At 41.7% G+C, this 16,950-nt stretch overlaps 1 protein-coding gene across 3 annotated transcripts in view; it reads right to left on the bottom strand.

Annotated features, from left to right (window-relative positions):
* Positions 1-5,513: 5,513 nt before the first annotated feature.
* Positions 5,514-16,950, bottom strand: part of atp2c1 (ATPase secretory pathway Ca2+ transporting 1) — a 38,294-nt gene continuing 26,857 nt past the window's right edge. For all 3 annotated transcript variants that reach the window (XM_031576430.1, XM_031576433.1, XM_031576432.1), the window contains exons 16-27: positions 12,343-12,447; positions 11,537-11,693; positions 10,854-11,024; positions 10,550-10,647; positions 10,284-10,334; positions 9,809-9,975; positions 9,623-9,691; positions 9,063-9,179; positions 8,684-8,831; positions 7,872-7,967; positions 7,284-7,425; positions 5,514-7,057 (exon numbers count right to left, since the gene is read on the bottom strand). In XM_031576430.1, coding sequence (XP_031432290.1) covers positions 6,921-7,057; positions 7,284-7,425; positions 7,872-7,967; positions 8,684-8,831; positions 9,063-9,179; positions 9,623-9,691; positions 9,809-9,975; positions 10,284-10,334; positions 10,550-10,647; positions 10,854-11,024; positions 11,537-11,693; positions 12,343-12,447 — 1,458 coding nt within the window. In that variant the 3' untranslated portion in view covers positions 5,514-6,920. The remainder of the gene's footprint in view (positions 7,058-7,283; positions 7,426-7,871; positions 7,968-8,683; positions 8,832-9,062; positions 9,180-9,622; positions 9,692-9,808; positions 9,976-10,283; positions 10,335-10,549; positions 10,648-10,853; positions 11,025-11,536; positions 11,694-12,342; positions 12,448-16,950) is intronic.

The raw sequence follows: 16,950 nt of genomic DNA on the forward strand, positions 1-16,950 counted from the left end.
TCTCAATTATCCACACAGAGAATTGTTTTCGTATGTGCAAAACACAACAAAAAATAAATAAACAACCGATAAAAAACAATCTTTGCAATGGTCATTCCTTATTGGCTGTTGGCTTAAGCCTTAAGGAGACAAAACTGCTGTCACGAACGGAGACTGGAAACTATGGGGCGCCGTTTGTAAAATGTTGCACGTTCGAAAATCCTGCTCAGTTTTCGTACATTTAGCATTATCATATGGGAAAAAAAAGCATGACAATATTCAAATGTCACTTTTTCAAGCATTTAGAGATAAATTCATGTAAATTCATGCGATAACTTTTCCAAGGATCATTTTTGGCAGTAACACAAAGTTGTTAAATAATATAAATCTTTCATCTAAATGTTAATGTTAAATGTTAAATGTAAATGTAAATGTTAAATATAAACGTAAATGTCCGATGTTATATATAAATGTTAAATATAAGTGTTAAATGTAAATGTTAAATGTAAATACAAATATCAAATGCTAAATGTAAATGTTAAATGTAAATGTTAAATGTAAATGTAAAATGTAAATGTAAATGTAAATGTTCAGTCTACATTTCAGACTTGACGACAGAACATTACAATATTTACGCTACCAGGGATACCTTGCGGGCAAAAGCGAAGATGTCGACCAACAGTGGACATCGTCGAGCAGTGCAACCTACTCAATTACGACCGCCATCAAACACAGATCATACCACAATAGCCAGACAGAGATATCTAGAAAAAAATTACATTTTGGGAACCTGTGATCCCTTTACTGCACCCGCTGATATTTGTATTTCTATAACGTCGTAGAAGTCCCTGCCTGAGCTCCAGTTTGGAGATATTTACATATATCTAATAGAAAATCCGTCCCCCTACACACCTCAAAAGCTGAAAGCCTACCAAAAGCACAGATAGTCATTTAATTTTCAGAAGGGGATGGGTTCATAACGATGTCGTCTGGAAGGTGAAAACTAATAAACATCTTCATTATCAGAGCAAAGATGATTGCCATTTGATAGCTAGCTACCAGCTAGCGAGCTACATGCTGTTAGCTAGCAGCCTTTAGCCTACCCAACACTGTTCTTTATCATTTGACACAATTTCCTGGTTAACACAAGTACAACCACCTGGTCTGGCGAATGCCAACTGAAATTATCTTCCCAAGTATTTTCTACTGGCATTGTAGTATTACCAGTTGGATGACAAAATACAGTAGCCTAGCCTACTTGCTTAGGTACTTGTCGCAATCTCAGAGCAGAAACCGGGTAATCCAATTTTAATCGTGTTGATGCTTTGTTTCTTGACTTTATTTCTTGATCTATTCCCGCTTTAGGTAGTTATTCTGATAAATGAGACGACCAAAACCAAATGCTTTTATTGCAAGCTCCAAAAATAAGGCTACTTTACTGCCCGCCTGAGAAAAGTTGACCCAGAAGACGTCTACAATCAGCTGGAAACAGCCGGGCTTGTCTCCTCGCCGATTTGAACAGCCAACCGAGCAACAACTGTCTGGCATTTTACTACCTATGTCAGACAATTTTAAAGCGGATATATTAAATAATCTTGAATGAAAGATGGTCAGTTCCTGTATAAATTCCAGTGGTAGACAGCTGTGGAGTGTATTTCTTGCCCGCATGCTGGTAATTCTGACGTGACGTGAAAACTATGAAAGCCAATTGACTATGAAAATATTGTAAGGTTCAGTCTTCAAATCTGACATGTAGACTGAACATTTAACATTTACATTTACATTTAACATTTACATTTAGCATTTACGTTTAACATTTACATTTAACACTTATATTTAACATTTATATATAACATTGAACATTTACGTTTATATTTAACATTTACATTTACATTTAACATTTATTTACATTTACATGAAACATTTATATTATTCAACAACTTTGTGTTACTGCCAAACATTATACTTACATGAATATCTCTCTAAATGTTTGAAAAAGTAACATTTGAATATTGTTGTGCTTTTTTCCCCATATGATAATGCTAAATGTACCAAAACTGAGCAGGGTTTTAGAACGTGCGATATTTTACAAACGGCGCCCCATAGGAAACAAGGTATTGGATACAAACGCTCAAGGCATGTTTTACTTAAAATAATCGAAAGGCCACGATGGGCAAACAAGGCAAGAACACGAGACTCAGTACACAGGACGTAGCCGCTTGCTACTTACAAACAATGAGCCTCATTTATAAAACGTACTTATGCACAGATTTGATCTTAGAGCGTTCGTGCGATTAAATACGTGGAAAAGGACGTATCTCTACCTCTGGTTCTAAGTACATTTCCTTGTGGCAATACTGGAGTACTGCAGGAATTCGGAACTCTCCGAAATTCATGTCTAATAGGTATTCATTTTAATTCCACACGTGTAAAACATTTAGCTCAATTTATAGCCTATAAAAAGCCTGATAGTGACTTAGTTTTCAGTAGGAGATATTGGCGTTGTTAGAGGATATTGCCAACCGCGCAATAAGGAGAGAAAGGGTTTTTCGTGATCGCGCAGGATGATGTATGGCTGATAAGCAGGTACCACTTGCCAAGAACAGCTCTTTTAGAGCTTTGTGCCCAAATGGGCTCTCAGACGCACCTGATGAAACCAGGCCATACTCGTTCAGGTTCAGGTTCAGGTTTTGTCTGTTTTTGGGTTCCTGGCTACAGGAATATTCCAACGAGAAATTGGAGACCAATCGGGTATATCCCAGTCATCTTTAAGCAGAATTTTGCCCGATGTTCTTCGCGGTATTATCCCTCTATGTCCGAAATATATTACATTTTATTACACGTCCCCCCCGTGATCTCCGCCTATGGGCATGAACCAGGAGCATGTGAGCTCATAGCAACACAGTTCTGAAAGTGGCAAGAATCTCACTGTCAGATGACATATGCCAGGAAATCTTGACACTTTGATAGAAAAAGTACAGAATCAGGGTCATCATTTGCACAATCATAAATGGGACAAGTACATTTAAGGTGCTTAAGGTGATCATTTATCAACACACAGGTAAGAACAGTAGGATCTATAGCGGTCTGGAGAGAGGTTGATTGAAATAAAGATGAAACTGAGGAAGGAGAATCATGAGTTCCGAGTTGTGTCATTTTTTGGTTCATTTCAGTCAATTCAGAGGCATGGGTTGCAGAGGTTTTTGAAACTTCCCCCTCATTTCATCAACTCTGGCTTCCAGACCTCTAAACACTGAAACACACGCGAGTGACGAGGTGACTTGCTGGTCTTGAGAGGTGTCAAGCATGAGTCTCCCAAGCTCCCTCCCAGGGGTAGGCAGTCCACATGGTGATAGAGAATCACAAACATCAGATAGAGATGGAGATGCCATTATCATGTCAGAGTAAGAATTGGAGGGACGTGTTTTGGATTTGTAGAATCTCCACTTTGAGTGTGGGAAAGGGATTGGGATTTCTGGTGTATTTTTTGTGCAAGACGACTAATGGCATCTGGTACCATGGGAAAAGGAGGTGGAGAGACAGGAAATCTAGAAACATTTTGAACATTTAAGAAGGGCTGGGTTAGAGATGGGTGGAGATGAGGAATAGGTTTACCCGTGACATGAGAAGGGGTGGAGATATTAGGAGGATTCTGTTCAAAATCTAACAAGTTAGGAGATTAATTAAATTTGTCCATAGGAGAAGCAATGGCAGTGGCAACAAATAATATATATCAATCCATCAATTAACATAACATGAGCATATACCAAAAGGTCCATACAAATTATCAATTGAATTGTGTATGGGCCATTCTACCGAATTGGTGCAAAGTCAGGTTGGAAATATTTTGAAAATTTGTATGTTTTATTCCCAAAACTTTGTCCGTATATATATTGTACCATATCTAAAGTACACATATCTAGTAAATGAACCGTCAATTTTTATATTGTATTTTCAGAATGTGTTGGAAAGTTTTTCCTCTCCCAAAAATTGTCACTACCGATACATAGTAATAAACTATAGTAAAAACGTATTATTATTAACCTGTTCAGATTGTGTTTCCTTCCCTTCTCTGAAGAGTATTTTTACAAATATTTCTTGAAGGTTTTCACAATGAAATCAATAAAAATGAAATTCTTACCAAGTGCAATATTTCTTTGTGCAATAGTGCAATATTTCTTTGTAAAATGCAAAATACTGATCATATTGATTCCAGAGTTGATGATTGATGAAATTGAACATACATTTAGATCATTAAAAAAATTATTTGAAACATGTTCATACAAACATGACTACTCGTTTACAAATAGCTTACTAATGCCCTTATAAACGATATTTTAGATCATTAGAAAATCATTTGAAACATGTTCATAAATACATTAATACTCATTTATAAATAGCTTACTAACGTTTGTAAATGTTGCGATAATGATTTGTAAATGATTTCGATTTTTACGATTTTCGATACGGTATCTACTCGCGACTTGCTTAACGCCACTGCTAGCTCGACATGCTCCGCGACCGGCTTTTTTAACGAGGCCAGTCCTTGGCACTCCTCGCACTACCAGCCCGGACGGAGGTGTTCCCAACCTCGTGCAGGAGTGCTTGCGGCCCGTAGGACAGGGTCTACGAAGGGACTTACCGACCTCTTAACTTCGTTCATCACCTCACACCTTGTCCCAGGGCTATCTCGCCTCTCGAGGGGGGCTACCAAGCCTGCGTCTGGATCTTACCGCTCCTGTTTCCTACCTTAGAGATTTACTGTTTACTGTATGCACCTTCACACCAGAAAAAATTCCAAGCAGGTGTAAACCTACTTGGCAATAAATCCCATTCTGATTCTGATTCTGATTAACAGACTATCAACAAATGCTTCATAAACGGTTTATTAAGGAGGGTTATTCTAAAGTGTTACCTTGTTACCTATATTAAAAATGACTGTATATGTTTAATTTCTGTATTTTCTGCTTGGATCCCTGACTTCGTTTTCATGCACCCATCCAGAGTCAGGATGGGCGGATCCCTCACAGACATTTTGTGAACTTTAGACCGTAATTTAAAAGATCACAAGATGTTGATGCATTGAAGGAGTAGTTTCTAGGTCTTGGATGTTAGTCGGGTAGTTTGATGAATACTATTTGTTCCTACACTTGAAACACAATCAGTTCATTTGGCTGAATCCATCAAGTGGAAGTAAATGTCAGTGTTGGAAGAGTCTGGAAATATTCAACTGGGGCATCATTTATGTGTGTGTGTGTGTGTGTGTGTGTGTGTGTGTGTATACATACATATGGACATAACTATGGTGATCATATTGGGTGTGTCGAAGGCATGAAACACTATACAAGTATTTGTTTGTATGTCTTTATGTACCTATTATTCAATTGGGGGCATCATTTATTTGTGCGTGCGTGTGCGTGTGTGTGTGTGTGTGTCTGTTATGCATTCTTGGAAAAGCAACAGCTGGCTAGTCATATCATTTGATATATGATCCAATTGTTTGTTTGGTGTTGGCAAATAATTAATCTAGGACATCTCGTTTTAAGGTTTATTAAAAAATTTGAATATACAAGTTTATTCTCAATTATCCACACAGAGAATTGTTTTCACATGTGCAAAACACAATGAAAAATAAATAAACAAGAGATAAAAAACAATCTTTACAATCGTCATTCCTTATTGGTTGTTGGCTTCGGGGGACAAAACTGCAAAGCTGAACTAACCAGTTCACCTTGACAAAACCTAAAGAGGTTTTGAGTACAACAAAAAAAGTGAGCTAGTGGCAGAAGCAAAAACGTACCTCATGAACTTTCTCTGGAAGTTAAAGCTTCTGCTTCATACTTTGAGGACATGTCTATCTACTTCAGTGAGTAGGTGACAATCTACAGTAGCCAGTACAGTAAATATAGAGTGCACCTACAGTATATAACAGTGTCAACCAAATTAAAAGATTACGAAACATCAGGTTTCTGAAATTGGTGCTCAGGCCCAAAGCAAACAGTAACCAAATTGTGGACAGCATAGTCAGGGGTATGGCCAGTGAACATACTGATGAAATTAAAAGGGAATTGGCTTAAAAGAGAAAAAAACACCTTTGTTGTGTAGAATTCTTACGATTTATATCCAAATAGGATTTAAAGAGAGTAAAACTTCCCATAGTTTATACATATGTATTTTCCTAATGTGAAAGAGCAGTACTTTATCTGGTTCTTTTGAATTGTTGGCCTGACCACTCTAGCAGAACTTGAACGGGAAGACCAGATATCATTTATAAAAAAAAAATGAATAAAAAAAAAAAACTCCAAGTATCAGTCACCTATTATATTCTGCCATGAAAATATTCTGGGAAAAATTATACTGTACAAGCTCTCTGATTTGAAAGCACAGATCCCTGCCCCAAAAAGCATGGCTCTAGCATGGTGAGCCGGAATGCAAAAAGACGGTTTCACTTATTCCACGAAACTATGGTCAGTGGTCTGTGCTTCCAGTTAGTTGATGTGAAAAAAGTCAACAGCCACTGTTTGAAACCTTACAGTATCTCATAAATAAAACTGTTCTTTCAGACGGAGTGAAAAAACAAACAGTCTCAAAGCAGCACACCAAAGCTTCTTTTGTTTTTGAAAAGGCTGGGAGAAAGGGGGAAGATAGCTGAGAGGGAGGCTCAGGGAGGGAGAGGTGGTAGGCGGATGGGGGACTCAAACCAGTGACCAACCATAGTCTGGTCATGGGGAGAAGTGAGCAACATTTCCACCCCCACCTCACTCTCTCCTTCAAGTCCACTTCTTTCAGCCTGCAGCCTGCAGACACACACACACACACACACACACACACACACACACACACACACACACACACACACACACACACACACACCGCATCTAAACGACAGACCGTCCAAAGCTACTGTCCACCGCGGTCCTCTGCGTGCGACGCAACGTGCGTCATACTTCGTGGAAAGAGTCAGTGGTGTCGGCCCCCTCCCGGCCCCTCCATTTCTGTCCTCTGAAGCGCTCCAGCTTCTTGATCAGCTCAGAGACGACGCACACCGAGGAGGTGAGACCCAATAGAAAGAGGAGGTCTGAGGAGACACACACACACACACACATACAGACACACACACACACATTAGCCACGCATTGACCAATTCATGAGTTCTGATTTCAGAGGCATCAGTTACCAGTTGCAAAACAACAATTTGACCAATGTAAAATAGGATATATAGAGTAGAAACTCTCAAAAGGCACCAGGTGCCAGACCACCAGAGTTTCTCTACTGTGTGTAAGGAGGAGGCTGGTGCATCTTACCCAGGATGCTGAGGCTCTCCGTCTGGAAGACCTTCTGGAGCGGGGGGGAGTAAATGACCAGAAGCTGGCCCATGATGGAGCCCAGCACAGCGTAGCAGAACATACGGTTACTGCATAGGCCCATCTCGTGCACCATACGTGTCTAGGAGGGCAGGGAACAGGGGTCAAAGGACATAGAACAGGTCAGGTCGTAATAGTTAAAGTTGTAATCCCAAGTAGAGATATAAATACAGCCAGTATGATGTGTTTATGTAAGAGGTGCAGATTGCAGATCTATTTTTAAACCTCATATGTAAGGTTCCAGGAATCTGGATAGGCTTGACATGCAGGTTGTGTATGAGGGTGAACTTGTGTTTCTAAATGCAGGTGTGCACGGGAATACTGGGTGTGTTTGCATATTTACACAGCACAGTATAGTACCATACAGTAAATATGTATGTCTGTGGACTGTATGCGAGACAAAGAAAATGTCTATGTGTGTGTGTGAGTGTATATATATATACATATGGACATAACTATGGTAATCATATTGGGTTTGTTGAAGGCATGAAACACTATACAAGTATTTGTTTGTGTGTCTTTATGTACCTGTGAACGTGAGCTGAGGGCATTGAACATGTCAAAGAAGACAAAGCAGGTGAAGGTCATGGTGGTGTCCCTGGGCGTGATCACATTGTCCTGCAGCTGATGGAAAAAAAAAAAAAAAAAAAAGTGTCTCAGGGAGGGGCAAGGGCTTTTGTTAAACAAATAAACAAACATGTCAACCTCCAATTGGACAACACATAGCTACAAAGAAACAACAGATTCCTTCCTCGCTTCAATGAAACACATAGTTCATCGCGATTCTCAGTGTGTTACTCATTGTTAACTCGGTGTCATCTGAAATCACAGAGGCTCTTCAGAGTGCCTAAGAACTGCTGTCTGTTGGCACACCAAAACAGATTTGTGTTTTGAGCAGCAGTGCCCGAGGTTAGCGCAAACCTCAGATGAATCAATAACTGTGTCAGTACGAAGAGCCGTGGACATGAAGCACTGGAGGGGGAGACATGAGGCTTCATTACACGGACATGTTACATTATATTACAGAGGGTCACGCCATGTTGCTCTCTGCTCTGATACAGTTTCATCCACTGAAATGACATGTTGCGATGCACGTTCAGATTTCTAATGGTTGAGTACACACAGTTAGGAACAGGAAGTATCTGCACAGATGTGTGATTGATGGGAGACGCAGAACATCTGGAATCTATTAGAGGCGTTTCATCTGTCTTCAAACACAGTGAGGGTGGCACACTGAGCCTGAGCTGTGTGTGTGTGTGTGTGTGTGTGTGTGTGTCTGTGACTGTGTGTGACTGTGTGCGTCTGTGTATGTGTGTGGTAGTTCATGAGTGGCCCTTCACCTCTCTCCAGAAGACAAACAGGGTTCCGCACACTATGATGAAGGAGGACACCAGGACCTTGACGAGGAGACTGCGGGTGATGATGCTGTCACGCACGTTCCGCGGAGGCTTCCTGATGACATCAGGGTCCACTGGCTCCACCCCCAAGCTGAGAGAAAGGAAAACTGTGCTTGATGGGAGCTTGTGTACATACATCTAGATGATGTGTAAATCAGTGACATATTCCCTAATACACACCTTTTGTCTGGACTAAACAACAAGAAAAAGCAGAGGCTTTCACATTTGAAGGGTCCCTTGCTTGCGAACTAGAGAGATCTACGTGATGACCTCGAGAGGAATGAAAAGAGTGTGTGGGTGGTGCTCCGGGGGTCTCCGTTACCTCTGCGCAGGGGGTCCATCCATGATGATATTGATCCAGAGGATCTGCATGGCATTGAGGGGGTTGGGGAAGTTCATGAGGGTGGCCAGGGAGATGAGGGTGAGGGCAGCAATACTCCTACAGTGGTGGATAGGAGACAACAGTCATTAGGAATGAATGTACTCAGTGCAGGATTTGACCACTAGGGAGCACTGTGTTCTGTGTACTTTTTATCCTGTGCAGTATCTGTGAGCTGGCGAGTTTCCCAGCTACCTCAGATATAAACAATAGCTTTCAGAACATAAAGCGACTTTTGTGGGGTTGGCCATTATTTCATCACATTCAGTAGGCCCTAAAGGACAAACACAATTTCTTTACACTGGACACCTTTCATTTTTCAGACTTCCCCTACTTTAACGTCTAAGAAAAGGCCACAGACCACAGACTGAAATTCAGTTTTTTTTTTAAATATGCCAATCAAACCACACAGGTGTGCTGCCTCTGCATTACAGCAGCACGTCCTTATGCGTCCTGGTCACACAACAGCACCACAAGAAACCCCCAAAGTCAAAAACACTCACGTGCTGAGCTGGAACCGCACAAAGTTCTTGATGTTATTATAAATCCCCTTCCCCTCTTCAATGGCAGACCTGAGGGTGGGAGTGGAAAAGAATAAATAAGTCAGGGGTTTCCTGGAGACAATGGAACAGTTCGAACACTGGGCGAAAACGAAAAGATCTCGAAACTCGGCATTCCAACGCTCTCACAAGATGGTCTGGAAGTCGTCGTCCACAAGGATCATGTCTGCCGCCTCCCTGCACACGTCTGTGCCCGTCTGGCCCATGGCAATACCGATATCTGCTGCCTTCAGTGCCACGGCGTCGTTGACCCCATCACCAGTCATGGCTACCACAGCTCCAATGTTCTGTAGTGACTGTAGGGACCATTCAGAATTCAGAATTCTATTTATTGCCCAAGTATATTTTCGCATACAGGAAATTGACTTGGTGTTAATACATCAGCCATAAGCAGGCAAAAAGAGACAAAGGAATATTGCTGGGAAAAGTATGGAAAGCACCCTGGATAAGACAATTGTTTGAGAAGGCTAAAATGGTTAACCTTACCTAACACAGACAATGGAAAGACACTATTTACACATATTAATGCTTGATCAGGAGCCAAGGTGTTACATCACCGCAACTAAGCTTTGCTGTGTGTGTGACTGCTGTTTTGGCCCATTACCTTGACTATCTTCAGCTTGTGTCTGGGACTGGCTCTGAAGAACACCACTATCTGCAAGACAAAACATGGCAGTCACCCTCCCAAACACTTTCTAAGGCCAAATATTACCAGACAAAAAGGAACATTTTCAGGGTTGTTTTACAACATCTTTTCATCAAGTTGAGCACTCAGGTTCATGTTGTACACAGTGGACAGAATTGTGGCGCACTTCCAACAGATCTAGGCCATTAAGCATTCAAGGGGAGAGGCAGAAAAAGGCGCTGTACCCTGGGCACTATCTGAGACAGCTGCTGAAGGTCCATCCTGTCCACCTCCTCTCCTGATAGAGACTGGGAGCCCTTTGTGTACAGACCCAACCGACCCGCTGCATACAACCACACAAGGAGAGGATGGAGGTTAGAACGGGAAGAACACATGACCTTAGCACTGACATCTTGAATAACATGGGACTGTGGCAAAGGCACAGAGAGCTGTACAGATAGACAAACACAGAGAGAGAGAGAGAGAGAGAGAGAGAGAGAAAGAGAAAGAGAAAGAGAGAGATTGTAAGGACAGGGTTAAAGGCTTTACCAATAGACACAGCTGTCTCCTGGGCGTCTCCAGTAATCATCTTGACAGCAACGCCTGAGTTGAGGAGGGTGCCCACTGCCTCCTTCACCCCTGCCCTAGGGGGGTCAATCATGCCCACCAGGCCCAGGAAAGTCAGGCTGCCCATTTCAGAGCCTGACGCAAATGCCAACACTGTAGACAGAGAGGGACGAGACACTCAGTGACATCCATGACACTCAGAATAAATCAACACTAAAAGGGGGCATGGCGGAGACTGACTTTAAGATACATAACCCCTGCTTCACATTATGAGTCTCGGTGGATGACTGGACAGTGAAGGACAATAACACAGATCCAGGGGGGGAGAACACAGAATACTGGAGAGGATTTGATCTCAACGAACTCTGAAATTCTACCTGTAGCTATAGCCTTCTAAGGCCACTGATCGGCAAAGCACAGGTTATTTGGCTGTATGTTTTTCAGTTCTGGAGATACTGGCACAGAAACAACTTGACATTCATCTCACCTCGAGATGCGACTACACCTACACCATCCACACCTACAAGTTGATAGTTTCTTAGGCTTATACACTAAAATATTTCATCATATTATTTGGCATTTCTGAACAGGAGAAACAAGCTCTATTTTATCATTGCACCGTATTCCAATTTTGGATTTTATTAGGGCAGCTAAATGTCACATACCCCTCAGGCCAGCTGTGCCCATGTAGCTCTTCTGCTGCTGGAACAGCTCCCTCTGCTGGTTGGTGAAAGGAAGTGTTACTCCTTTACTCTGGTATCCACTGCAGTAGCGGATCACATGCTCGTAGGCTCCCTTCATGTAATAGGTCCCAGCCTTGTCCTGAATAGCAGGTCACATACATATATCTCTGTTAATCCAGGGTTTAAAAGGAATTCTCAATATTATAACCAGAGATATAAACACATCAACTTCAAAAGGTGCAGTGTGTAGAATTTAGTGACATCTAGCGGTGGGGTTGCAGATTGCAACCAACTGAAACCCCTCCCTTTCCAAGCGTGTAGAAGCACCTACAGTGGCCATCAGGTGCCAAAAAAATACGAAACGCCCTCTCTAGTGCCAGTGGATTGGTTTGTCCGTTCTGGGCTACTGTAGAAACATGGTGGCGCGACACAGCGGACCTAATCCCTTCGTAGATATGAAAGGTTCATTCTAAGCTAACGGAAAAAACAACGATTCATTATTAGAGGTGATTATACACTAATACACTGCACCTTTAAACAACAGATAAAGAACAAATGGACCCCCCCATCAATGCCATAAAGCCCCAGCACTGGTCACGCACGCGCACACACAGCCAAAATCACCATTAAGTGTTTCTGTTAGCAATGCTCATGAGAGCCAACTGTTCAGTGACCGCAGCGGTGTATGGGGGCGGCAGTGGAGGCGGTGCTGAGTAAACATGCCCCTCTGCACCACAGGGAGAGAGCCACGCACTGCAGCGCTGCCCAGAGCCCAGAGCCCAGCTTACCTGCTGAGTGCGGTGGACACAGCGAACGGCCATCCACTTCTGCTCAGAGGTGAAGGGTTGCTCCTCCAGCCGGACATACTCCTCTTGAACACTCCCCAGACCCATCTGTAGAACACACACACACACACACACACACACACACACACACACACATTAACGTATAGATCCCCATCAGTAGAAAAGTATCTGGTTGTAACACTTAAGAAGTTAACAGGTGGTAATTACTATAGCTACAGTGCTACAGCTTGCCATGTTTTCATGGGAGAGGCTGTTCCTCCATGCAAAGGCTGTATCAACCAAGTGAAACTTATGTCTGTGTGGGTGACCATGCACATGTATTAAATGAATATGAAAGAGGTAATAAATGAAGGACGTCAGGGCAGTGATGCATTTTAGCATTACTCAGCCCACCACAGACCTCTGTCTCTCCAGAATCCTGTGCCTACACAACAAACCACAGTAACTACCATTCACACAGCTGCTGGGTGCCGGCCGGTGGAATGAGCCCTTTGTATAGACTTACAGCGGGTAAAATAAGTATTGAACACCTCACCATTCTTCTCAGTAAATATATTGGTATAAGGTGCTATTGACATGAAATCTTCACCAGTTGTTGGTAACAAACCAAGTAATCCATACATACAAAGAAACCAAAACAAATAAGTTCAGAAATGAAGTTGTGTAGTAATGTGAAATGACACTAGTCATATGCATTACTCAGGTGTGATTTTGGCCCATTCTTCCACACAAACAGTCTCCAAATCTTGAAGGTTCTGTGGGCCTCTTCTATGAACTCTGATCTTCAGTTCTTCCCATAGATTTTCAATTGGATTCTACTCTAGCAACTTTATTTTCTTTCTCTGAAACCAAATCAGAATTTCCTTGGCTGTGTGTTTGGGATCATTGTCTTGCTGAAATGTCCACCCTCGTGTCATCTTCATCATCTTAGTAGTTGGCAGCAGATTTTTATCAAGAATGTCTCGGTACATTTTTCCATTCATCCTTCCTTCAATTATGTGAAGTTTGCCAGTACCTTATGCTGAAAAGCAGCCCCACACCATGATGTTCCCACCTCCAAACTTCACCTATGTTTATAGGTTTAGGTTTTAGCAGTGCCATTTATCCTCCAAACATGGTGTGTATTATGGCATCCAAAGAGTTTAATTTTGCTCTCATCTGACCAGACTATATTCTCCCAGTATTTCACAGGCTTGTCCAAATCTTGTGCAGCAAACTTTAAACAAGCTTCAACATGCTTTTTCTTCAGCAATGGAGACTTGCGTGGTGAGTGTGCATACAGGCCATGGCGGTTGAGTGCATTACTTATTGTTTTCTTTGAAACAATTGTACCTGCTAATTCCAGGTCTTTCTGAAGCTCTCCACAAGTGGTCCTTGGCTCTTGGACAACTCTGATAATTCTTTTCACTCCTCTGTCAGAAATCTTCCGGATTATGGCCCCAACAGTGCTAACTGGAACCTTCAGAAGTTTAGAAATGCATCCGTAACCAATGGCATCAGTATGTTTTGCAACAATAAGGTTGCGAAGGTTTTGAGTGAGCTCTTTGCTTTAACCCATCATGAGATGTTTCTTGTGTGACACCTTGGTAATGAGACACCTTTTTATAGGCCGTCAATTGGGATTGAACCAGCTGATATTAATTTGCACTGACACACACACTGACATGCACCGCATTGCTTTCTAATTACTGATAGATTTCAGCTGTTGTCTTGGCTTTCCATGCCTTTTTTCACCTCCCTTTCTTCATGTGTTCAATACTTTTTCCCTGTGTCATTTCAAATTATTACCATAATATAATTTCTGAACTTATTTGTTTTGGTTTCTTTGTGTGTATGGATTACTTGGGTTGTTACCAACCTCTGGTGAACATTTTACGTCAATAGCTCCTTTGGAAATATATTTACTGAGAAAAATGGTGACGTGTTCAAAACTTATTTTACCCGCTGTATGTAAAGAGCTATAGATCTATAGGTGTATAACCATGATAACATCACCTTTTCCCTTTTCATTTGGACATGAACTCAATTAAAAACATAAATTCCCATACTTAAAATACAGTGTATTATTACGCAAGTAGCAGACATGTGATGTGATGTTGCATCAACAGTAAAGCTACCGAATTGCCATCTGAATTCAGTATTATTGGCACAATGGTATTTGTTGCACTATCTGACTATGCTATATGAGGAACTCCAGAGTCACATGAACTTTATTGCACTGATATATGAACATGCCTGCTGCGACACTAACAGTACTACAGCAGCAGCAGCAGCAGGAGCAGCAGCAGCAGCACAAGCTGTGTGCCCTGTGCTCCCCTCCCAAGGTGATCATGACAGGACCGTTTATCCACAGTGTGTGGGGGGGTACTCTTTGAGAATGAAGGTTGAGGTTGCCAGTGTGTGTGTGTATGGGGCTTTGAACATTTGTGCATTTCTGTAGGTATGTGTGTGTGTGTGTGTTTAAGTGTCAGGGGTTGGAAACATGAGAATGTATGCATGTTAGTTGTTTAGTTTAGTGTTACATGTACTGTATGACTATATCAACTCTTAGTAACGTGTAATGTGAGCAACATGGCTTCCCAAGTATATATGCCTATTCTTTTCTTGCATCCCTCCCTGTGTAAGCTAATGTGCGAGTGTGTGTAAATACTTCTGGTCTATAAAGTGACAGCCATGGCTGGGCTCAACCCAGGTCACATCCCTGAGGGCACACCAGTCACGCCACACTGCTCTGTCACATTTGAGAGAGGGAGGGGTCCACCCGGCAGGGGAGGCTTGTTTGCACAGGAGTCAGTGGGTCAATAAAAACAACAGCAGCCACTTACTTCAGTTCTCTGCACCGCACTTAAAAGCTAACCTGGCGTATCGAGTTCACTCGTACAGCCCCCACAAATACATGGCAGCAGATGTATGCATGCTTTTCCCATGCCAGTCATGGCCGTTTTCATTCCTCATTCCTCCAGATTACTTGCACAGGCCTTTTTGAACATCATCTGTAATTCATTTGAAATGTCTCTACCATCTCTCTTGATGCATGTGAATTAGCAGCCATTTAACCTTAATTCTACCTCTATTCGTTCTGGCGTTATGTACATGTAGGAGTAAAGCGGTGTAATATAGATCCTGCGTTATGTACATGTAGGAGTATAGCGTCGTAATATAGATTGGTGCGTCACAGCTAATAGTCAGGTGGCTTAACAACGCGATCGTGATAAGAGTGATAAAAGCATGAAATTTGGCACACAATTAGCTTATACCCTACTAAAAGATATTAGAAGGGGTGCCCAAGTGAAACTGCTCATTTTTTCGTTTTAATGAGATATTAAGTTTTGACCGAAATCAAGATATGCGTTACTTGTGGTACGATTTTCAAAACGGTTATTTTGCCTAAAAATGCTTACCAAATAAGTATTAAAGCAGTTATTTATGCATGTTTGTGTTTTCTTGTTTGTTTTTGATATGCACTAGTTTAAACAAATGTCCCTTTAAGTAGCAAAACAGACAAAAAGACTTGTGCTTGTGCGCGCGCTCATCCAAGATGGTGGGAAATATGTAATTCTGCTATATTTGTAGGTAAAACAGTTATTTTACCACCATTTAAAACCATATTTGCATTTGTATCTTTTATATGTATAAGTACTTAAAATAGCACCAACAAAGGCGCATTACACTACCAGTATAGCCTACCGCAAAAAAGCGATAAAATTGGCGCAGATTGAGCGTGTCTTTTCGTACATCAAAACTGATCATATGAGGAATGTGCTGTTATAAATTGCCCTACGATTTGCTCTCTGGACAATCACATTAACACATTGGCTTGCACCTCAACTTTTCTTGAACACATTTGCAACATGAGCAGCGCTGTTTGCAGGTGTACTTAATCAGCTCTCTGCATACAGTAGAGACTTTGAGGATCCAAACCTAACGCTAACATTGCCGTGAAGTGGTGTTATTTTGCAGGCTGGAACGGAAACTGAACTGCAGGGACCATTACATAGCTCTTTGGTTATCCTTGGTGCTCTGTTCCAGACGGCAGAACTAGTGGGGGCCTATTTTCGCCAGGCACACTTTCTGTTGTAAACTGAAAGATGCTGACAGTTCCGTGAAATGAGGAGACTGATGTCGTGGAGCTGGGATTGTGAGCAATGGACCTCATTCTCGCACATTTTGTTAAGTGTCTTAAATATCTTCTTATGAACTTCGAAAGACCAACCTAAGAAAAGATCTCATCCTGATCCATGAACGCCTGGAAATCGGTTCTTAAACGACCAAAGTGTAGCTGTGCACCGATTCTTAAATTGAACGGGCGTTCTCGTTTTATTTATTTATTTATCACGATGCCTCGTAGAATCATGACTATAAACGTGAAACATAATTGTTAATGATACAAATATTCTCGTATTTATTATTATTATTATTTGAATCCTATGATGTCTGTAAAATTGATGTGAACGCACTCATCAACGATTTATCACAAATTCAGCCACATGAACATGAACATGGGCGCACTCCAATCTGGCCTAGCGCTCGCAAAGAGACGTCGCTAGCCAATCTTCTATCTCAATGATACGATCATAGGAAACAGAAATG

This window comes from Clupea harengus, chromosome 11, assembly GCF_900700415.2.
Source record: "Clupea harengus chromosome 11, Ch_v2.0.2, whole genome shotgun sequence".
Classification (NCBI taxonomy): Eukaryota; Metazoa; Chordata; class Actinopteri; order Clupeiformes; family Clupeidae; genus Clupea; species Clupea harengus.